The sequence below is a fragment of the Propithecus coquereli genome, unplaced genomic scaffold (genome assembly GCF_000956105.1).
Source record: "Propithecus coquereli isolate 6110/MARCELLA unplaced genomic scaffold, Pcoq_1.0 Scaffold267, whole genome shotgun sequence".
NCBI lineage: Eukaryota > Metazoa > Chordata > Mammalia > Primates > Indriidae > Propithecus > Propithecus coquereli.
In genome coordinates, this window is record NW_012148252.1 from 980,318 (window position 1) to 1,004,500 (window position 24,183).

Here is a 24,183-nt window from a genome sequence, read left to right on the forward strand (position 1 = left end):
ATTAAAAATTATCTCCCTTTATATCAATTTTTATTTTTTCCAATCCAAATTTTATTTTCATAAAACATTAATCTGTTCCTATTTTTTTATGGTGTGTCATGTTTTCAAATGCTACTATGAAGATCTCTTCCCTCTACTATGAGATAGCTTCTGTCTCCCTCTCTTTCTCTCTCTCCCTATAACCTTGGCCATCAAAATCAGAAGAGAATGTCTTCATTTTGATTCTTTCTTACATGTTTTGTCTGATAGTCTTACTTTCATTAATTCTTTTTTCTGCCCATATAACTCCCTTTTGAGGGTTTATATTAATTATTTATACCCATCATTCCTTGTTCTTCTCATGTTCCTGGAATAGCCTTCCCTGCCCCTCCAACCTCTCGATTAAAAACACTTCAAAACACTTCTCCTTTGAAAAACCTTCTCTTAAAAGGTTCTATTTCATTTTATTCCAACATGAAGAGAAGGTTTAGAAAATAAAGGACAAATGAAAGAAGTTCATAACCATAACCCATTAAATTGCCTGTCCAATTTTAGAGTTAGAAAGAATGAAAGAAATATCCATCATTATTTTTTTCCCGATCACTGCCATTATTCAATTACCCATGCTGTAAAATAGCTGAAAAAGCAAGTGATTGAAGACCAAAATCTCCTCTTAGTTGATAGTTCGAATCTGTCATCCCAATCCATATCTTATTAGCGTGTATCTTAAGGAACCCATCATATCTTATTGGCTCTCTCTGTGTAAGAGGTAAGGGCAGGAAGCACAAGATATCCAAGCCCCAGGATAATCATAGATCCTGTTTCAGTCCAAGCTGGTGCTCTTGGCTGTTTGTGTGCTACACTTATTACCAGCAAAGAATGCAATAATAAAGCAAATTGTTTTAATCATTTCCTGAGAAATATTTATTCAAGTAGTCACATTCTACTGTGGGATTCAGATCAGAAAACAAGTGCTTGTTGACAGTTGCATTTCTAGACCATATCCCTGATGTTTTGTGATTATTCGAAATAGACAAAATGCATGTCTTATTTTTTAAGTTGTATCTCATTTGGATATACCTAGCTATCATTAAGTCATACCACATAACAGAGATTTGTATGGTATTTGTGAATCAGTTATGTAAATGTGAAGAAATAGGATCATAGCTTGATAATTTTCTTAAAGATTTATAATTAAGCTTTCCTTCTTCATCTGCATGTGCTTGAAAAAAAAAATCAGCTCAGTTATAATTTTTCCTAATCCTGCAAAAAGAGGCATCGTATTTAGATGTTTTATGACTCTGTTAAAATAGAGTTGCATTTTAGTGTGTGCATATGCAAGCATCCTCTAATGCAATTGTTGGGAAATGCACACATCCTCGAATGCTAAGTATATTTAGCTAACCATCTGAAGGCCTGTGAAGTGTTTCTGAAATAGAAATGCTTGCTTCAGCAGTAAAGAACATTCCTGACTTGAAATTCAAGTAGACCCAACAATGTCCTTCTTGATTATCATGAGGCCGTTCAAGAGAAAATCTTCTGTACCCAATGAATAGTGTCTTTTATAGCTTGGATTCTGAGCAAAGTTAATTATATAATAAATACTTAATTCTCTCTTTTTAGATGCCTTTCAGTTTATACACAGGTCGTTGATAATGACTCAATTGAAAATATTCTTATCATTATTATTATTATTATTAAAATGTTTCAGTTCCTGTATGCAAATAAGGCTTTGAGAAGGAAATGGGTATAAATATTGTTGACTCACATTGTCTTGATAATCCCTTTGTCACATATACCTGCTTATAAGATGCATTAGAAGTTGGTCTCTGGCCATAGTTTTATCATATAAAGAAGTATATTTTAACCAGCTGTCTGAGGAAACTTTGAGACCTATTCCTATCATATTCATAGGGAAATAGCACACTCTTATCTGGCATTCTGTTCATTTGATTTTGTTTTTAATCTAGTAATTCACACACCTATAATACATTGATGATTAGTAACAAAAAAAAAAAATCCCTGAGGTTTCGTATGGGCCCTTCTGAACCATAACAAAATTAAAATATGTTTGGTAGGTCTTTATTGTTATGAATTTTCTTGTGCTGTGATTTTTTTTTTTGAAATTTTGTACTCCATATGATAAGGCCCATGAATTAAAAATACAAATTACGGAGATTAGATGGTAGCAAGGTTGGCACAAACACTGGACTAGGAGTCAGGAAACTGGAATTTGAGTCCCAGCTCTGTGACTAGGTGAGCCCAGATATCCCCATTTGTAAAGTCAGTAGATAGACTAGAAAATTAAACCTTTTTAATAATAATGTTCTATAATCTGAGAACGTTAAAAACCAGGTAGTAGAACTGGTACTGTACATCCATCTATGCCCACAAAAAAGAATCCATAAAGCAATTGAATGTTCTTAGATATTCTGTGTATCTGTTACATATGTAGAGCTTTTCAGACATTATTCTAGAACTGTTCAAGAATTATTTATATATTAATAGAAAACAAATATTTAAAAATGTTAACCCGACTCTACAGAAAAGCATTTCAAGATGAATGAGAAGTGTTTGTTACGTACTATGGAAAAAAAGTGTGGATGTGGAGGTTGGAGAAGTCTCAGGCACACTTTAGGCAAAATTGACATCTGTGAAGGGTAATAGTCCAGCTTGAGCACACACTGTGGAAAGAGTAAATACTTTCCTTTCTCATCCCAAGATGTTTATGTGCAGAGGCCACAAAGTAAATGTGACTGAAGTACAGACTTTAGCTTTTCCAGCTTTTCCCAGCTCCAACATTGCCACATTGGCTCTCTGCTGGCTTTGCTGCTTTAGTTGTCTTCTTTTCTTTTTTTTTTTTTAATCAACCCTACATGTATTAATATTTCCAATCTCTCATGAAAGAAAGAAATGCAGTCCAGAATATTTTGAGATGCTGTGAAGAAATATGCAGCCACACCCAACCACACTGGACAATGCTAATTGATTCTGCCTTCCAGCCTCTGAGTAGGCACGTCCTTCACTAAGCCTAAAACGCCTTTTCTCAGCTCCCCTGACACTCCTTTTGGCTTGACTAACTCTAATTCATCCTTTGGAAGCTAAGGTGCTACCTGCTAAATCAAGCCTTTCCAGGTGCCTCCTCCTTCCTCTCCTATCCTCAAGCACTTCAGACTGCCTTCGGGTCCCCTTTTCTGTGCTCTTACAGTACTTTCTACTTGTCTAATGTAGAACCTACTGCATTACTGTAATTGCCTATTTCTTGACTCTGTCCTCACTAAACTGTAGGCCGGGGACTCTGTCTTATTCCTCATTGTATCCCTTGTGTCTACTAGAGCGCCTGGCACAAAGCAATATTGAACCATTGAATTTATACAAGTCAAATGTGCTAAACTCAATTCCCTTCACTAGTTTACTCCATCACTCAATATCACACTTTTATCTTGGCTGGCAAGAGTTATTATAATAAGACCCTTGGCCTATAATTTAAATTTACCAGTTCTGAAAGCCTTTCAAACTTAGATATTTGTACCAAGTATGTGCCCATGTGTATGGTGGGACTGGCCTTTCTATAGAACTATGCATTTGTTCATATGAACACTCAAGCAGACTTCTGATACATAAAACTGGTAATCCACTAAATGATTCTCTTCCATCCAGAGGCATAGATTTTCCAACAACTGATTCCCTGATAAAGTCATTGATAAAAAATGAGTAAATTGGAAACATATATGTAGCAATTGTTTAACCTAGCATACTAGGTGGATCACTTTAAAATTAAGAATAAAAAGAATTATCCAGTGTGTTTGATATCATTTTCATCATTCAGTTTTGTATGTGTGTGTTTGTACAATTTAAATGTGGATTTTTTTTATTTGTGAAAAAAGATGGGCTGGCTTATCTTATAGTGCCAGATAATCCAGCAACACGGGTATATATTTCATTGACATTAAGAAAGACTAGTACCTTTATTTTTGCGATTGGGAATTCACTAAAATCATTGCAAATTGCCTCAAAGTGAAGATTGTTTATATTAATTCTTTCCAGGAAAAGGTTATACTCTCTGCAAAAATAATATCGTTATTTAAACAATCAACATATTCTCACAGGTGAAAGGATCTATGAGCATGAGCTAGATGTGTTCACAGACAGCAACACCTCTTTGAATAAAAAAATGTCTGTCCTGTCAATGGCTGGTAATAAAATGTTTTTCTGGATTAGCCCAGCTGTATACCTGGGTCATACTCTGTAGATTTACAATGATGAATATTATATTTTCCAAAACTGAAAATGTATTTAATCCTTTATTGGAAAAAAGATAAATGAATGCCTTACTTGTCAAAAGATATTTGAAGAAATCATTTATGTTACTTTATTACCTCGTAGTATATTATTCAATTGTGCAAATTTCTGTGCAGTTCAGTACAATTTGCAGATATTTTATATCATTAAAGGAATAACATACCTCTTAACTGAAGACTTTTTAATTTAAGTGAATGAATTTCTTTTGTGGAATGACGTTGTATTCCCATTAAGTACATTAGTAGTTTTCTCATGGCCTGTTTTGTAAAAATCAAATTATATGATCATCATTAAACACTTCCTGAGATATAATTAATTGTGGCAGTGTTTTGTAGGTGATGGCTAAAAGTGAATGTGTCATTAACACACCCACACACACACAGAAACACAAATTTTTTATTCAGTGAGGGACCCTCATGTCTTCCATTTACTTCACGATCAGAGGCCTTTAAATATTTTGATATGCTGTCATTTCCTAATGTGTGTCAGTTATGTGTCCTTGCTTGTGAGCACTATTTCTTAAAACTTGGTTGTCATGGTTACTCTTGTTACCATTGGCCAACTAACATTTAGCCTTTCTTTTTCCTTTTTTGCTGCATTAAAATGGAGCAGTAAACCTGACAGGTGAGGAAGAGAGAACAAACCTCTTTAATGCTCAGTAAGGAAAAAATAAGAAACTGGTAGACTTTGGAGCTATTGAAGAGGTGAGGGTGGGGGCTGGATATAAAAGATAATAATACCTGGCGAGTGGAAGATGGACAAAGCCTACATGTATTCAATAGTTTTGATATTAAAATGATTCTGGGGGAAAATAAATAAAATATTTTGTCTACATAAGAAAAAAAAACCATTATCTTTACAATCAAATTTAAAAGTTAGTAAAACCACTCTGAGTTTTGTTTGTGGTCAAGGGTAAATGAGCATTTGTATGTGTTAATGTGTTTATAGAGCAGAAATGTGAGGTGTCCTATAAGCCTTTTTGTTTTGTTTTGTTTGTTTTTACCAAAGATTAGTTTTCAAGTTTAATCATGGATCAACTCATGATATAGGAAGGAATAATAGCATTTTCAAACCCTGCAAATATTGATGGCAGTGCTTTAGTGAAAACACTTACCTTATTCAAATTATTATCCATGTCTTCCAGCCTTGAATAATAATAGCAATTATAATAATAGCTAGAATATATACTGTGTGATCACTGAATGATTAGTACAACTAACCTCATTTTCTAACTCGCATATATACACACGTATATGTATATATATATATACACACTTATCATTGCATAGAAATATCACATATATATAATTTCCTCATTAAAATTAAACTAAGAAAAGTATCTCAAAAGATCGTCTGCCTTCCTCCTTGGTACTGTATTGCAGTGGTTCTCATTGAGTAGTCTCTATACCAGCAGCAGTAGCATCAGTATCACCTGGGAACTTGACAGAAATACAAATTTGCGGGCTCCACCTCAGACCTATTGAATCAGAAACTCTAGGCACTGATCCAGCAGCCTGGATCTTAACAAGCCCTCCCAGGTGATTCTGATGCATGCTAAAGGTTAAGAACTGCTGCCACATTATTTTCTCTAAAATCATTTTACATTAGTCAGCAGGCCACATGTTCAGCGACAGGAATCTTAAAACCTCTGTGAAGGTGTCTTTTTGTGTGTGTGGACATCTCTAGTTGCCATTAATCCAGCGGAAAAACATGCAAAATAGTTTTGTGTTTTTTAGGCAAAAGACAAAACACTTTGAATCCATGTAGTAGACTCAGAGATCTACCTTCCATTATAACACTGTCCACATTTTACAACTTATTCACTCACTGTCTTCTTATTCTGTTAAGAAAAGAGAGTTGGGCCAAAACTTAGATATCAACTCCTAATTTTCCACCGTTTTATAAATGAAGAAACTGAGAAGAAGGTTTGTAGTTGAGGTACACCAATAGTGGCAGAGTTGGGATTACATTCTTAATGTTATCATCATCAGAATCATGAAACATTTGAACTGATTTCTTTGACTAATAAGAGTAGAGATTTCCAATAAGTGCATCTTTCTTTCAAAAGCCTGTGCCCATATCCGTGTTCTATGACCATAATATGATCTTCCACACAGCCTCCCTTTGTTCTTGCTTCACCCCCTAGATGAGAGCCAGGTGAAAGAAGTAAAAATAAAACACTCCTTAGACCACAGAGTAGCATTTTTATTGTACAACACCCGTATCCCAAATAACCACATGCTTTTATACTATTAGCAGTTTCTGCCAGATCTGAAATGTCGTGTGATCTTCTATTTCCTTTTCACCCCGTAACTCCTGCACGTGGTAGATACTTCTCATTGTAAGAAATAAACTTGTACTTTATAAGGGTTTTATAATCTTAACAGAAAAAATATAATGTCACAAGGCAAAATTTAGAATTTGTTTCTAGTCATTATTCATTTCATTTTTCTAATTGGAAATGAGAAAGATGAGACCTCTAAAAACTTTTCAGGAAAATGTTACTTATATTCATATTGAACTTAGACAATTATGTCTTTTAATATTGTATGACAATAAATTCAGTTTTTAGAAGCTCTTTACCATTATTACTAATGATGACCAAACTCTTCATCTTCCACATCTTTCTTAGAAATTTTTTCTGCGTTGGAAAACAAGCATTCTAGCACATAAGTATTTAAAAATAATGTGATAAGAATGTTGACAGCCAGAATTATCCATGTTGTGATGATAAAAATAAAACTAAGCAAAACAAATTTAAACAGTTGGTTTTCTATCTGGTTAGGATTTTGGGAGTCTGAGGTCTTGGAAGTCATTTCATATGAACAGATAGTGAAGGAGAAATTAGTTATTAAATGTCAGCATACCCCTCCCAGTTCATTACAATTATGAATTGTAATTTTCATCTTATGACCTGGGTTTTCTGAGACTCATATATATCTTGGCAACAAGATGTGATTTCCACTTTCCCTAGTACCAGAGAAGTTGGCAAAATTTCTTTAGAGAGTGTTCTTTTCTATCCCTCCAGCTCAGTGTCACTCAGCCCAGCCTCAGGGAAAAGGAAGATAAGGAGGTTGTTCCACAATACCTGCAATAGTGATGCAGTTTTCTTGCCCAGATACTTCTAATTCTGGTTTCCATAATCTCACAAGAATGACAGTAGAGCTACCTTAGGAAGGGAGAAAAATGCAGGCTTTAGTCATTGGGTCTGATACATCACTAAAGAAATGCATCGGTGCCAACTCACACAGAAAGACCGAAATCTAAGAAGGGGCACTGCTATTATTTGAAGTGAGAAGAACAACCATATGTTTCATATGGGTTTCATTGGCTAGCCACATTTAGTGACATTTCATTAACCTATTTCAGTTTTGCATCTTCAGCAGTAGAATGAATCTCAGTGTGGTGAGGCAAATATCCATAGCATGAATACAGTGACATTGTCTACTCTGAAACTGGTCATCATCTCCTTTCTCATTGTCTTCTGAGGCCCTCTTTTTATGCCTTCTTATTTCTTTCTCATCAGCCCTCCATCTCTTCCTTTCCTTTCCTTTCCTTCGTACTTTCTACTCCATGTGACTGGAGCTGCCAGTACCTGTGGCAGCTCTCAGAATCAATGCTCACCTCTGACTGGTAATAAGGCTTGGCAGTACATTCTGTCCTAAGGCTGCACCTGACACTTTTAGGTAGAAAGAGGAAATCTTGGGACAGGTTAATCCACGGTACTGAGAAAACAAGGCGTCTAATAGGACTCCACCATGTAAATTTATTCCATCTGGGATGTTTCACCAAAGGCATTGCACTTAAGCAAATCAAGCACACTTCCCCTTTGCATCAATCTTCCCTTCATCCCCTGGTTAGTTTTATTTTATACAGATGAGCAGAAATGGGAAGAAAGGCTATTTAACAGGAGCCCTCTGGCTAACCGTAGAATAGCCTGGGTGGCATTGAATGAGAGCCCATTGCCACAGCAACACTAATGAGCTAATCGAACAGAGAAAGGGAGAGTTCTAAACACTTGGCAGCACCCTTTTCCCCAAATAAAAATGCCTTTGCTTTCAGCAGGGGTGAGAGGCTAGAATTAGGACTCTAGCATGGAGATTGCTAGAATTATATTTGGAAAAAAAGCACAGTTTGAAAACAATGTCCATTGGTTAAATGAGTTTTAAATCTAATTCAAGCTGGAAGAAGATAGATAGTTACCACTCGGTGATTATTTGAGTTTTAAAAAAAATAGATAAATCTTATGTACAAATCTGACATTTCTTGTTAGAAATTTGTTAAAATTACATTACGATAGCTTAAAGACAGGTACTTAGTAAAGCTAATGGGTAGCTTTTAAAACAGATAAAATGTATCGTATGAAGAATCACACTGTTAATGGCACTTTGAATGTTCGTCAGGAGTGTTGATCTACTCACCCAGTGAAATTATTTTTTCTCTGATCTTTCTGTGATTAACTTTCATTAAAAAAATATTAATCACAGCTTAATACTGTAAATAACCAGTGCTATTTTTTTCCTTCAAACTTGAACGAGAAAGGGGATGTTGGTTTCGTGTGGTCTCAATTCTTCTAGGTATTAGGATTACTTAACGTCTTAAAAATGCACTTGCTGTATTTGCCTGCATTGTGGGAAAATCCCGTGCAGCTCCACATTGTAGCCACCAATGATATACACTTAGAAAGGGGTAAGGGGGGGCAGATTTAGCTGTTCAGCTTGAGGCCAGGTAGTTTCTCTGTGATAACAACAATCTTAGCGTTGGCTACTAGGGATATCCTGTCCTGTTCCTCACAAATAGAACTAGTGGATAAGAGGGAATTAGTCAACAAGGGTCTAAGCATATCTCACCAAGACCCCCTTAAAGCCTGAAGGCACAGTCACTCAATTATTTAATTCTAGAGTTGAAGGAGAACTTCAAAAGGAGGTCTTCCCTTAAACAACAGTTCAAGTGGACTTCACTTAAAAAAAAATCTTTAGACCTGAGGAAACACTGTAGGCCAAGAGAGAAAAAGCAACTTGAACAAAGTCACGAAACTAGCCAGGTTAAAAAAATTTTAAAACTGAAAACTTAGGGGATGGATGGAAGGAATGCAGATGTAACTCTCTGCTTTTTTTATGTTTCAGTTGGTTTTTGTTTTATTCTTAAATTCTGATTTTCTCCCCATAGGAAGAGAGCAGAGTCCGACTCTAGAAAGAGCAGCATACCGAACAGTAAGGAGGTCCCGTCACACCACCCAACAGACCCAGTAGAACTGAGGCGCCTTAATTTTCAAACACCAGGTAAGAGGCACAGCACATTTGATTCAGTAATGAAGTCTTTACTGAAAGTTTATAGCCCAATTGATGCTGTCTTGAGAATTGAATATCTCACTTTATTTAGAACCAATTTTTCATCCTGCTCTTTTGTTTTAATATTATTGAGACTTGCCCAAGCAAAAGTTTGAAAGGAAATTAAATTCTTTGTGGAAATCTGAAGTGGGATAGGGAAGAAAAAGAAATGTAATTCTCCTTCAAATTTTGGAAGCACTATAGTCTTTGTAGGAATATCTACCATTTTTACGAGCTTAACAGTTTATTATTTTCAGTGACACCAATGTGAAAAGAGCTCAGTTTCTCATCTTATAAAATGAATGAATGAATCAATGGATGAATGTATACATCTGTCACCCCATTGGGAAAGCATAGATTTGTTCTCTATTTTCCTATTTCTTTCTGTTTGTGATAATCTGAAAGAAAGAGGAAGAAAAGAAGAGAGGAAAGGGAGGGAGGGAGGAAAATATAGCAAAATTGTGTATCTTTTAAAATATTACCTATACTAAATCTCACTGACCATTTCAGGTTTCTTACTAGGGAGACATATAAAGTGACTGAAGATAAGAAAAATATGCTTGTTTCTTAAAATAAAGAACATTAAGTGCTTCAACAGAGGAAAACTACTATTCTCGCTGAGGGACATTGGAACAATATTGTTAAGTCAAGCCTAGATCTGTTTTGCTTTCTTTGAACTAAAGCTTGTTTATAGCAAATGAATGGCAACTAATGAATTGTAGAGAGAGCTAAAAATACACAACTGAGTGGCACTACTTTATGATAATGAACAAAGTAAAAAGCTGATCTAAGAAGTCTTTTGGGTGAAAATTTGGTTGTAGTATTGTGCCCCAAAGTGTTGAAAAGTTTCTCTTGTGTTATATGCATGTTCTGACTCACAATATGATACACTACAGATTTATTAAACTACACATTCACAGTGAATTACTTTGAATTGAAAATACATGGTTTATTATGATTTGCATATTTTCTCTTTTACATGTAGGTAGATATAGTAACTAGCAACTCTTCAGTTGAAAGAAATGGTCAGTGTTGGTGGTATATTGGTGAGCATAGCTGCCTTCTAACTGAAAGAAATGTTTAGCATTTTCCATTTGGCTATATAATCAATCATAAATCTGAGGTTTTTTTAAAAAAATTCTAACTCCAATGAGGTTAGACTTTTTCAAAAATTGTGTTTTTTAAAAAGCAGAGATATACCTTCATCAGAATAAAGGTGGAAGAAAACGTTTAGGTAGCCAAAAATGTCCTGTGTGCATTAAAAAGGGGCTGATAAATTTAGCCTGTGGATGTGTGCATGATGATGGAACAAACTCATGTCATCTTCAAGGGTGATTGTAGTCCCCTGGGCGCTTCCTGTTGAGTTCTCCTCTTAGAGCTCCATTAAGGCAATATGATATAAATTAAATTGCTCTAGTAAATTTTCTTAGTTGAGCACTTTTTGAAATAGGAGTATACTGACTACTTCAGGTTACAGGCAACTTCTTAATAATGGACCCAGGAATTTGTGTACCTTTCCAATTGGCTAACTCAATATATAGAGGGCCCAAAAGTTGAAGAAATTTTCTGCTACATGATTCTTTGTCTATCTTGCCTCATCATCCTTTGCAAGAGCAACACATTGTGGAAATAGAGAAAATAATCAGATTTCTCAGTACCTTGCTGCTGCCTCTGCTTCCTCTGACTGTGCTGGAACCAACCTTGGTCTTCCACCACAGGCAGAACACAGCACAGGGTTGAGTGCAAAGGCAAAGATAGCCCCGAAAGAAGAGAGCCAATGGGAGTGCCACTCCTTACCTCCTCTAGCATCAACAGGGAATATTTCCAAGCGTAAATACAAAACATGGCTGGAAACTGTGTAGAGAGGATTATTAGCAGTGTGCTGTTGACTACAAACAAGAGAATAGGAATGCCTTCAACTAAGAGACCTCTGTCTGCAAGTACTTCTCACTTTCGCAGGTCATTTTGCAAATGTAGCCTAATGTAAGGTTTCTATGAAGAATTTAATTTTCTAAATGTATGTGGGAATATTCAATCCATTTATAGAGAGAATCTGTTAAATTTTATATAAGACACTGGAAAGAAGAATAAATGTTACAATTGCAGTAACATCACTTGTATCACCGATGGTTTTATAAAATGAAAATAGAAACCTAAGTGTATAGGAAGGTGTCATTTAACTCAAGTTTTATCACCTCAGATGGATAATGGAATAAGTGGGCAAAATGAGTATAGAAAAAGAGAGGAGATGTAGAAGAGAAGAGACTAGAAAAGAAGTTGTCCTAAGATCCTAGCACATCTGTTCACTCAGGAAGCAGTATATTGTGCCCTTTAGCTCAGGTAAACAATCCACTTAAGCTTGATTTGTTGAAATAGTCTATTTGCCTCCCAAACTTTATGATGTGTCCTGCTGTCCTGAAAATTTTACCATTTTACAAAGGAAATAGACTCAGCTGCTAATATGGATTCATAGAGATGTGACTCTCTGCTTCGGCCAGTATGGATTCCAGCCAGTGGCTGTGAATTACCTTAATTACTTGCCAATAGGATGAGAGCAGAAGGTGGGATTGTTAACCAAGCAACCTTCCTGTGCTTTTTCCTCTCTTCCTATTCACAAAGACTCAAGAGTTTTCCTGGATGATTAAATAAAATGATCCTTTATTATGTGTTGCACAGCAAGTGCTGTAACTTTACTTAATTTTTAGATTTTTAAAATTCTTTCCATTTCACTAAAATGTGCTTTTATATACATCATACCTATGAATGTGTAATTACTTATCCCCAGACATTATAACATTTGAGAATATTTGTTAACAATATGCTTAAGTGGGGAATTAATAACCTATGTCTTCAAAAAAAATGACTTTCAATGAAATAAAAAAAGCTGTGACTTATATAACTATGCCTAGCACAGAACTTGTTAATGAAAGCAAATTGATTTTCACTTCTGATGGGGCTGCCGTGAATGATAAATGCCAAGCAAACATTACCATTTGAAATTCAGCAGGCCTTTCAGCAGGTAAAGGAAGCACATTGCTTTAGTTCAGTGATTCTGTAAATTCTACTTTGTTAAAAAAAAATCGTCTTGTGAATGAAAGATTCATTTACATTTTAAGTTGTATATTCCTGTAGGAGAGTCTAGATTTGAGTCAGATCTTTTTTCCTCTATTCTGCCTAACATTCCAAATTTCATATAAATACAGCGTTTTGACAATTTAAGTACATGAAAGAACTGTACCCTTAAATGCGGGACCACAAACACACTTTGGGCAGGAAAAAGCCAGAATTCTGTCCACGGTTGCTCAGCAAAGGCACAAAGAAGACAGAGAAACCTAGTTTTTTCAGTATAACCTTGTTTTGAGGTTGGGGAGGTATGGGGAAGAACATTGCTTTAGGACATTTTCAAACTTTTGGACAAGAATCAAGTCACTCCATTAATGAAATGCTACATGCAAGCATCTGAACAGGTCGGAGAAGCGCACGTTTTCACAATTGAGAGCAGGCACCTCTGCTTTAGGTATTTTCCATGATTGTGTATACCTGTCTTATTAAGGTTCAGATGGCAGTATATAGCCAAGTTATATTTGAGAGAAGCTGAGCTACCTAATCTCTTAAAAGAATAACGGTTTATGACCATATGTCATCAAGTATTGGTGTACGGGGTCAGTCAGAACTAATGTGGAGAGGGCAATTGAAGAGGCATTGCTTGTATCATTAATAATTTTGCCAAACTAAAATGGGGACTTAAGTATATAGGAAGGTATCATTTAGCTAAGAGTAGACTTATCACTTCAAGTAGATAATGTAATTGCTAGAATTATTAACTGCTGATCAAGTTTTACAAGTCTTTAAGATCTAAGGAGGAAGGGAAGAAAATATTCACTTATAAAAGATGCTTTTGAAAGAAACCTCTGTTAAGTCTCACACACGTTTGTGGACAGCAGTAGCTGTGTATTAAGATGGGTTGATAGATGTGTTACATGTTGAATAAAAGTGAATTACATTAGCCTGGGGTGGAAGGAAAGTTATTCTTTTATTTTTTTAAAAAAACGTCCAAGTTATTTTAGTTCCCCCTCCCAGTATATCTTGTTCTTAATTACAGAAGCAGTACATATTTATTGGGAAACTTATGGAAAATAGAAAATAAGCTCGTTAACAGTTGTCTATGTAGGTGTTCATTACACTATTCTTTAATATTTTTGTACATTTTAAAATTGTTATAAGTTGGGAAAGAGGCCAACAAAAGCACTTTTAGAAAAGAGAAGTTACTCTTAATCCCACTGCTTCTTATTTTTCTTTTATTAATTTGACATATTTAAAAGAAAAATAAAAGATTTCCCACCATTACTCCAATTTTACCCTCCAGAAATATTTACCATATATAGCTTCATGCGTAGCCTTCCAGAACTTTTTATTTGTATATACAGTTCTTTAAATGATAAAATATACAGCAGGTAGATAGATAGATGTATATACATACAATTTGCTGTTTTAACATTTAACTATATAAAAATAGACCTTTTTCCAAGTTAGTGTGTTGGATTTTATCTCCTTTCTAATAGCTGATGGTAGTGATGGTATTTTGTTCTGTATATATCAGAATGCTTTGACTCATTCCCTATTAATGGAGGCTAAGTTATTTCCACGTTTTGCTATTGCAGATACTACTGTAATGAGCAGTATTGAGCCCATATCTTTCACACCATCATTGCTATTTCTGCATGTTAGACACCTGGACATGGGATATCAGGGTCCTAAGATAGGCACCTTTAACCTTTTGATGGAGACTGCCAATCACAGATTTTTTGAAATATTATAAAACTTCTTTACTGACCTCTCTAGCCTGTGACCTATAGAATTGGACAAAATAACTAAGATAAATATAATATTGTCAAAAGATGGTGATATATAAGAAAGACAAAGAAATTATTGGTATGTATTCTTTTTTCTACTTTTTCCCAACAAAGCAATTTTAGAAGTTCAGCATCTTAGAGGAATACTCTTTTTTTCCAGTACAAAGAAAAGTGTAAGAGAAGATATACTTAATAGCATCAGGGAGGCACCAGTCACCACCTTCCTCTGTGCCTTCATATTCAATCTTACAGCATCTGCTGCCTCTGCTCACACACTCCTCTCCCCAAGAAAATACCTGCAAACAAAAACAAAATATAGTGGTTATGCTCACACCTTTAACAAAAAGAGATTTAAAACTTGATGATCAGATGTTACAACATAAAAGCCTCGCTTTCATTCTGTGGATGACCTTAATATGTTTGGCCCTAAAGCATGCATGGATGGTAGGTGATCGATGGGCTGTGAAAAACAAAAACAAACTCATAAAAAGTTAACGTATCAGAAATAGCGATATCAGCAGCAGAAATGTCTGCACAGCAACTGTGAATGGGCTTTGAGAGCCCTTGAGGCATCTCTTCTGATCTATTAGTACTATTAATTGGATCAGTTTTAACAAGATCCATTCTTATCTATACTTTCTTCTTCATATTTTATTTTGTACTATAAGGAACTTAGGCATATGACCCAGGTTAAGAATACCAGATGTGGTTTTTGTGTTTTATATTTTCAAAACCCTGATTCATTAAATACAAATGCCAAATTTCTGATATAAAGAAATGTGATCTGGGCCGGGCGCGGTGGCTCACGCCTGTAATCCTAGCTCTCTGGGAGGCCGAGGCGGGCGGATTGTTTGAGCTCAGGAGTTGGAAACCAGCCTGAGCAAGAGCGAGACCCTGTCTCTACTAAAAATAGAAAGAAATTAATCGGACAACTAAAAATATATAGAAAAAAATTAGCCGGGCATGGTGGCTCATGCCTGTAGTCCCAGCTACTCGGGAGGCTGAGGCAGAAGGATTGCTTGAGCCCAGGAGTTTGAGGTTGCTGTGAGCTAGGATGACGCCGTGGCACTCACTCTAGCCCGGGCAAAAGAGTGAGACTCTGTCTCAAAAAAAAAAAAAAAAAAAGAAATGTGATTTACTCAAGTTCCTGTCTTTTGAGAAATTCTACATAAAAATGAATTACTTGAGAAAAGTACTCTTGGAGAATCTTTTACTGAATCAGGAGCTGAGTTATGGATTAAGTCAGATTGTCATTATTGTTTTACCAAGAAGCAATTATACCTTACTAATCAATGTTCTCTTTATCTTTAATTTATCATTAGCTTGTGAGACAAATTATAAACATAGAGTATTTGTATTTCATTCAGAGAATTCTAAATAATGCATGAATTATGTTAAAAATGTGACAAATATTTAACGAACTAAGTTTTTCTCTGTAACTGTTGACTCAGTGAAGTGCACTTTTTGACAAGGTCATTGATTTGGTGAACAAATTAACTTCTTGGTTGATGACCAAACTATTCTTTAGCTTTTATCAAAATTTGTTGGAAAGGAAAATCATGAAGAGAGTAGTATTGAGTCATTACAAACACACATATAAAGTGACAGAAAAACTCATCTAAAAAAGGTACTGCCATTATTAGTGACCTCAAAAACTCTACTTAGTGAAATAATTATAAAGTGCCTATTGCCATTTAATGCAAGGTTTACAAACATATGAAAATAAAGCAAGTGGTTGATAAACACTTCTCTATGGATCATAACGTCATATGGAGCATAACAGTAGTAAAATATAGCAGAAGATTTGAAAAGCAATAACAGTTTTTTGAAAATATTCTGCCAAAAAGCACTGTGGTTTTTAACATTGTGAACTTATATTTTTAGTTCAAGTTTTCATGGAAATTTATAACGTCTTGGCAATAAGTAACTGGAAAATATCAGCATACTTTACCTCTTCCCCACCATCAAAACCGATGCTCTAAGTGAAGTAATTTCATTGGCACATTTTCTCGAACTGGGGATGGTTTATGATCTCTGTGTTGCTGCAGAGATAGCCCAAACAGTCCCACAGGCCCAGCTTTACATACATGTGTCCCCGCTCTTCCAGGGGTGTGAGATGATTTGAGAGACAACATGGTATAATGAGAAATGACAAGGTCTGGGATCAAATGTCCCATGAAGCCATAGTTTTGCTGATAATGATGACGTTGATCAAATCCTTTAACTCCTCTGAGCTTTATTTTCCTAATTGGTAAAATTAATGGGAGAAGATTGGGTAGGAGGAAGATGGATGAAGTACACAAGAAGTATACATCTTTATATCCCCAGCATAACACTCGATATCTACTTCAGTGCCTTGTGGATATAGTATGCAGTCTCTTACTCCAAACATTCTTTGATTTTAATTCACATACACACACACACACACACACACACACACACACACACACACACAAACACAAAAGGAAGATGTTATTCTTTTAAAACAGAGGTCACAATCTAATTGGCCAGATGTGGCCTGCAAAAGGTATTGTCTTTGTTGCTCACTGAGTATCAATAAAATTTAGAGTCAACAATGAAAACTAAGGAAATGTCCTGTGATAATCTGGATGGTTAGTTGCTATCGAAAACCTTGAAACATCTGACCTTGTTGGCCCTGCATTTCCACTTGGCAGAGCAAATGCTGGAGATGAACAGTTTCACTTTTCCCGGAAGTTCCCCATGTCTACACCAGCCCTAAAGATGACTGACATAAAGACTGTCATCATTATTTATCTCATGTTTATGGCTACTTTTCATGTAATAGAGAGATATTGCTCTTTCTTGAGTCTCCATCAAAAGTAGGGAGGCAAAAGACAGCAAAAGAAGCCTGCTCATTGAGAAGAAATGGGAATGAGTGCGATTCTTAGTGAAAGTGTTTACCATACCTAGGCATCTTCAGTCATTTTGCCTTGTCAGCCTGGCCCCTTCAGTCATCGGACACTTTGCCCCCTGCTTTAGAAAGTCATAAATACCATTATAGAAATAGGACAGTAGAAAGATGCCCCAATTGCATGGTAAGATTTTGTTATTTACTATCTGGTTCAGTGACATACACAAGTCATTGAACTTTTCTGGACTTCAGAGTCCTCTTGTATAAAACAGCAATGCTGGACTAAGTCATCTCTAAGGCATCTCTCAGCTTAAAGTGCCATGATTTTAAAGTTATACTTCTTTTAGGAAGCCACCATGACGTTACTATCACAAATATGGACCCTATAAAAAGGAACCATCATGTTTTTTCCTGTAACCTAAGGCAGATTTCAGTGACTGCATCTGTCCTTTTTCATGTTGGCACTGTATATTGTGGAGATCATAGCTTCAGAATGAAAACTCAGCTCAAATTTAATGTGTGCCTTTAAAATGCATTTATTTTCGTATGTTTGTAGCTTTGAGCTGATGAGGTCATGACACTGGCAAGTCCTCACCAGTTGTTAGTTGTGCTTCAAGTTCTTTGTTGGTAACAGTAGCTAAGGTACTAAAGCTTGCTAATGGGGAGTCAGAGGGGATGCAAGGATACCACCAGGAAAAAGCTCATCTCATTCTCATAAATACTGATGTGATTTTTTTTTAATGGAAAAAAACAAGTAATAAATGGAGTTACCGGCCCCCCATCATGAATTACCATAACACTGAGAGCCATTGCTCTAGGGAACTTTTGAAATGTCAATATCTGGCTCCCACACCCAGAGTGAGATTCTGATTCTTGGGCTGGTGTATAGCTGGTGTATAGCTGATATATAGCCTGCAAAAAAGAATTTTAAAGCATCTCAGTGATTCAAACATGAAGGCACTGACCTAATAAAGACCTTGGTTTATAGAACTATGAACAATGGCCAGGTTTCGAGATAAAAAATTGAAAAGACCACAGTCAGGTCAACTTCATAGTTTTCTTAGTGTCTGCTTTTTCATTCAGAATCTAACATTCTTGATTACATCATATAAAATTTTCAACATTGGGCAGTGGAGAAGTTTCTGGGGAATTGTATAACAATATTTTGAAGTAGATCCTTGCTGATTATTTTCTGACATGAGCTAAAGAGTTTCCTCTTAGAGGAATTTTATCCCAGATTTATTCTTTAGCATAATTTTTTTGTTGACATTCAATCTTTTCAAATATATGACAACATTGTAATAGAATGTATATACTTTTTGGCTAACTAAAGAAAAATCGTTGAACTTAAATAATTCAAAAAGTAGACAATTCAACTGCATAATAGTTTTCTATTTTGTAAAATGTGTTCCCCATCCCTCAAACAAAAGGTACAATAACTTTAGAACCCTTACATATGGACTGTGTTCAAGAGGTCTTCTCTTCTCTGTTCAGATACCCCATCTATATGGTAGAAATGAGAGTTATGGAGAAAGTAGTGACCCTAGAATTTAATTCTACCCTCTTATTTTATAATTAAGGAAATTGAGATGCTGGACAAGCAGTGATTTCTCCCTATTAGTAGGCGGCAGAATGAAAAGCACAACTCAAGTCTAGTAGTCTAGGCCAGGATTTCTTCTCCTGTACCATTAGATTCCCACAAGTTCTCTTCCCCTTTTTGTTTTAAACACCCATTCTGCTGGTTTTACTTGTCCTTGAAATTTGGTTCAATATGGAACATACTAATAAGTCTTAAATAATGATTCTTTAATGCTATGATATCGTGCATGTGATAGATATATGCATATATATTCTGATCTAGAATATGAGTCAGTGCAAGTTTGCTTGGATTTCTCTGTAATTAGTTTCCAAAGTAATACTTTCAGGCCATGTGCCAGTGCATGCCAGAAGTGAATATGTTGATCGCATCTTTGGTTGATTATTATGGTCTTCTACTGCTGTTATACTAATACTTTTCCCATTTCCAACTGGCTTTACTTTTTGCAGCTTTGAGCAGTAATTCAGTCCCCTACGCCTCCCTGATTGGCTCTGTGTCCTCCCTCTCTAGCCAAACCACCACTCAGTCCATATATGATAATAACTCTCTCCCACGATTCGCTCGAAAAGGTCTAAACATCTTTGTCTCTATTATTTTCTCTGTTAAAGCACTGTAATGATGTCCATGTCAGTCCATTTCCATTCCCAGATAAGCCTAATGTCTCCTGTGCCTTCGCATTTCCATTCTTTTCACTGGGGTTGCCTCATCTGGATGAGATCACGCAATTATGAGATCACTGTCACCCACCCACTCTCTCCACAGAATGTATAGTAGTTCAATTCTACCATTAACACCAAAAAGTTTCAGAAAGGGCCCCCAAATTTTGATCCAAAGGCATAATTATATCACCAACAAAGAGTTTCTGCTTCCAAGCAACGTATTTTTATCGTATCCCCACTGAGATTTTAGCTGACTAGCAGCAGACCTTCATAGCCATGAAACTAAACCACCATGATTCACAGCACTGTGCTAAAATGAAAGTCTTCAAAAAGCAAAGTAGTTTTTTACTTAACTTACCAGAACCATTGATAATTTGGCATTTGAGATAAAGGAACTTACTGGGTGACTTTCAATAATGGTGCAATTTCTAAAATGTCCATAAAGTAATCACATGTCATGTTGACTTAATGGGCATCATTCCACACTGTGACTCCCTCCAAAGAGTCACAGTGACAGCAGAATATCAACAGGGCTTCCAGTTTGAGCTCCTCCCTCCTCCTTTTTCTGCTTCAGAGGCTTCCCTGGGGCCATGCTAGTTCAGAGTTTTCTGGCCAGCTGAAATTTATGTCTGTCAGATAAGAGTCATCAATGCTCTCCCATGCTACTTCTGCAAAATTAATCAGAAAAAAATAAAATACAAAGTATACGAAAGTGAGAAAACATCAGAAAGACACAAGGATCACCAAAATTAACAGTGGATTGTTCTTAACAGAACCTATGAAATTAATATATCTTCCGCTGGCCGACTGAACTAAGATGTGTCAGCCCCCGTCTCTGCTTTCCCCCTTTTTCCATCTTCTTTCCCCTCCTTATCTTTTCACCATTTGCTCACTTTCCTGAATTCATTTCCCATTAGTGGACAAAGATGTTTACACCTGAAGTAGATTGTAGGCTTGCTGGGGGTTGAATAACGGGGACCTGGGGCAAAATACCACGAAGTTGTTAGTGTGGCCATCTATAAATGTCCGGGAGAAGGCTGCAACCCCAGCCTCTACAATCTGCTACTAGTGGAAACATTTTTGAAGCTCAGTTTGGTGTCTGATTGTGTTTTCAGTGATTACTGTCAATGAGCTGTGGTGCATGTCATTCTTTGTATCTGTGTTTGCATGTGAACGTCAGTCACCTAACAAGTTTGTGAAATATTAAATCAATCTTAATCTAGTCAAAATGTATAGTGAACCCTGCAAAAACTCACAGCATTTTTATTAGTCTTTTTTAAAATATATTAGGCTATCCATATCATATTTTTTTTTAACAAATCCGTTCTATTTTATTTTATTTACACCATCATTTCCTTTGCAGGTTCAGATGATTCCGGTTACCCTGGTAACCTTCATTCTTCAAGTTAGTTTTCCTTGATTATGCATAAGTCATTTTATGTTTCCTATCAAGCTACTACTCTTTCCCTTTTAGGCCTTTTTCAGTGTCTGTTTTCTTAGTTCACTTTACACCATTTAATTCCACACAATTTCCATTTCACACAGTGCAGGAGAAGGAGTTTGAAATGACATAACAGTCATTACTCAAAGCAGAAGTTGACATCAAGCCTGACTGGCAGTTTTCTCCGCTAGCTAACCCATTGATTCATAGCACAATAACGCTTTTTTTTTACACTAGGAGTGTTAGTGTGGAGATTATGCTTGGTGACTTTTCATTTGGCTACAAAATCCATCCTTCCAGAGCATGTCCTGCTTTGAGTAACCAAACTATTTGCCTGCTTCCTCACCTAAAACATCTTTACTACTCACATATTTTCAGGCCATTTCTAACTATAGTATTCTCTATATTTTTGAATGATTAACATCATTTTCATTTATTTTCAAATGTGTCTCTTCTTTCCTTTTTTCATAGGTATGGCTAGCCATCCTCCAATACCTATCTTGGAACTTGCAGATCACATTGAAAGACTGAAAGCAAATGACAACTTGAAGTTTTCCCAGGAATATGAGGTAATTCACTGTGTTTATACTTAACAGTAATTTCAAGAGTTGCTACCCTCTTCTTTTTGACCATATTCTTGAAAATTAACTTCATTGGCTTTTCCTTTTAAATATGACCCTCAATCTAATATAAAAATGTATAGTGAATAGCCAACTTAGAGGTGTCTGTACAATCAATATAGTAATTGTACTTTAAAAAGGTGTTGATTTTACATTTACATTTTACGTATTACTAAGGTTACATGCTTTTTGGTTTTTGAAATTTTATTTTTAATGGATAAATAATTGTATATTTTTACATACTATGCATCATTATTTATAGTCACTATTCTTGACAATAAATCACTAAAGCTTATTCCTACACCCTCTGGTAACTACCATTCTACTCTCTACTCCTACTTTTTTAGATTCTACACATATGAGCAAGATCATTTGGTATTTGTCTTTTCTGTTTTTTTTAATTCAAAGAATATACTAAACTGATAAGCTTCCCAGGATACCAAAATGGGTGCCAGATACATGGATTCATGATGAGAATTCTCATCAAAAAAGAGAGATTACAGAGACTAAGTAGATTTCTCAGTATTCTTAGTTTTAGAGTTTATGCTCTGAAAACTCTATAATTATTGAATAGGCATAGATGATTTTACCCTTCAGTCTAAATTAATGCTAAAACTAATATTAAGACAAAAATGTATTTCCAGAAAGTTGTCGGTGTTTGAAGGAATGGTGAACTGAATACTATTTTAAATTCCAGAATCCTTAAAGATTCTTTGTGAATTCTTGATGGTGAATGAAAAGCCTGTGTGTGTGTGTGTGTGTGTGTGTGTGTGTGTGTGTGTGTTGTGTATGTATTTGGATATTGGGCATTTATAAAGCAAAAAGTTGTAAAATTGGATATTTCCAGTATTTACCAGCAAGAGCCCATAGTGGAGCCAATTCATGAATTATTGATAACTGGACAATAATTATTCTTTCAGGCCAAGTTTAACTTAGTATAAGATTAAAATGTACCACTAAAATTGCATAGTTGTACCAAATGACAAAAGGTTGTTGGGCAGCCCAAATTTAACCATAAAGGGTTTCTACTGATTTACTGAATGGTAGTCCTTAGACACATCCTTATTGCCTCTCTTAGTATCTGTTTTATCAGCCTTAATTGGGGCACATGCGCTAGATGACCTCTCAGTCCCTACCAGCTGCAACATTCTGCCCTATCACATTACATTCAGTAAGAACCCCTAAAAGGAGCCCCAACCTCCAGTGGCTAGAGAGGTACAAAAATATTAAGAAGCACCATATAAGAGAATACGGAACAGCAGGGCCTTGTAGCAGTCTGAATATCTGCATAGCCTTCCTAAAAATCTTCAAATTTTCCAGTTTTAATTATTTTAAATCACTGTGCTACATGAGCAAAACACATCTGTAGTCCCCTTCACCTCCACTCTCAAGAGCTAGACAGCCTTTAATTCAATTTGCATATTCCAACATCTTTGTCAGATATTTGATAGAACACGAAGATTGTATTTGTTTCCTTGCTTCTTTGTTGTTATATTTGTATTTATTCTGCTCCCAGCATTTGGGCCAACATTTTCAATTTGGGGAAATGCACATTGGATTGTGAGTTGCCTTACTTTCTCAGAAGGTCTCCTGGTTGTTTCTTTCCTCCACTTTCTCTTGATCAGAGTGGCTCTTTCTAAATTATGCAGTATCTTTTCAAACAGTTTTGGTAGCTTTTTGTTTGGGCCTTCAGCTGCAAATGGAGTTTTAGAAGAGAAAACAAGGCAAATGATGAATACCACCTGGGACACATAAAAACTCTTAGTTAGTGTTAATTTTCACCAACCAGAAATCTTTCACTGCTCCAACATGCTCTTTATTGCTGTTATGATTCTTCCTTTTATTTTTGTGTGGTATTTTCTCTGTGGCCTCACTTTAATTCTTTATTTGTGATTTTGAGTAATGTAATGGATCACAAAAAGATAAAAATGTGATAACTCAACCTGTTAATAAGCCATTGATTCACTCTTCACCCATACAACTTTAAATCATTGGTAATAATACTGTTACATGTCACTTAACAACGGGGATACTTTCTGAGAAATGCAGCAATAGGCAATTTCATCCTTGTGTAAACATCATAGTGTACTTACACAAACACAGGTGGTATAGTCTGCTACAAACCTAGACTATGTGGTATAACCTATTGCTCCTAGGCTACACTCCTGTACATCATGTTACTATACTGAATACTATAGGTAATTGTAACACGGTGGTCAGTATTTGTGTATTTGAACACAGAAGAGGTACAGTAAAAATACTGTACAAAAGATAAAAATGGTACATCTGTATAGGGCACTTACCGTGAATGGAGCTTAGGGTGAGTTAGGCTAGAAGTTGCTCTGGGTGAGTCAGTGAGTGAGTGGTGAGTGAATGTGAAGGCCTAGGACAGTACTGTATAGCAGTGTAGACTTTATAAACACTGTATACTTAGGCTACACTAAATTTATAAAAAAAACTTTTCTTTCTCAATAATAAATTAACCATCCAAGTACAATGGCTCACGCCTGTAATCCCAACACTGTGGGAA

General features: G+C 35.8%; 1 protein-coding gene across 1 annotated transcript in view; it reads left to right on the forward strand.

Annotated features, from left to right (window-relative positions):
* The window catches only part of PTPRD (protein tyrosine phosphatase, receptor type, D), a 439,560-nt gene that overhangs the window by 302,776 nt on the left and 112,601 nt on the right, over positions 1-24,183 (forward strand). The window contains exons 22-24 of the mRNA XM_012647380.1: positions 7,808-7,914; positions 9,451-9,563; positions 21,505-21,602. Coding sequence (XP_012502834.1) covers positions 7,808-7,914; positions 9,451-9,563; positions 21,505-21,602 — 318 coding nt within the window. The remainder of the gene's footprint in view (positions 1-7,807; positions 7,915-9,450; positions 9,564-21,504; positions 21,603-24,183) is intronic.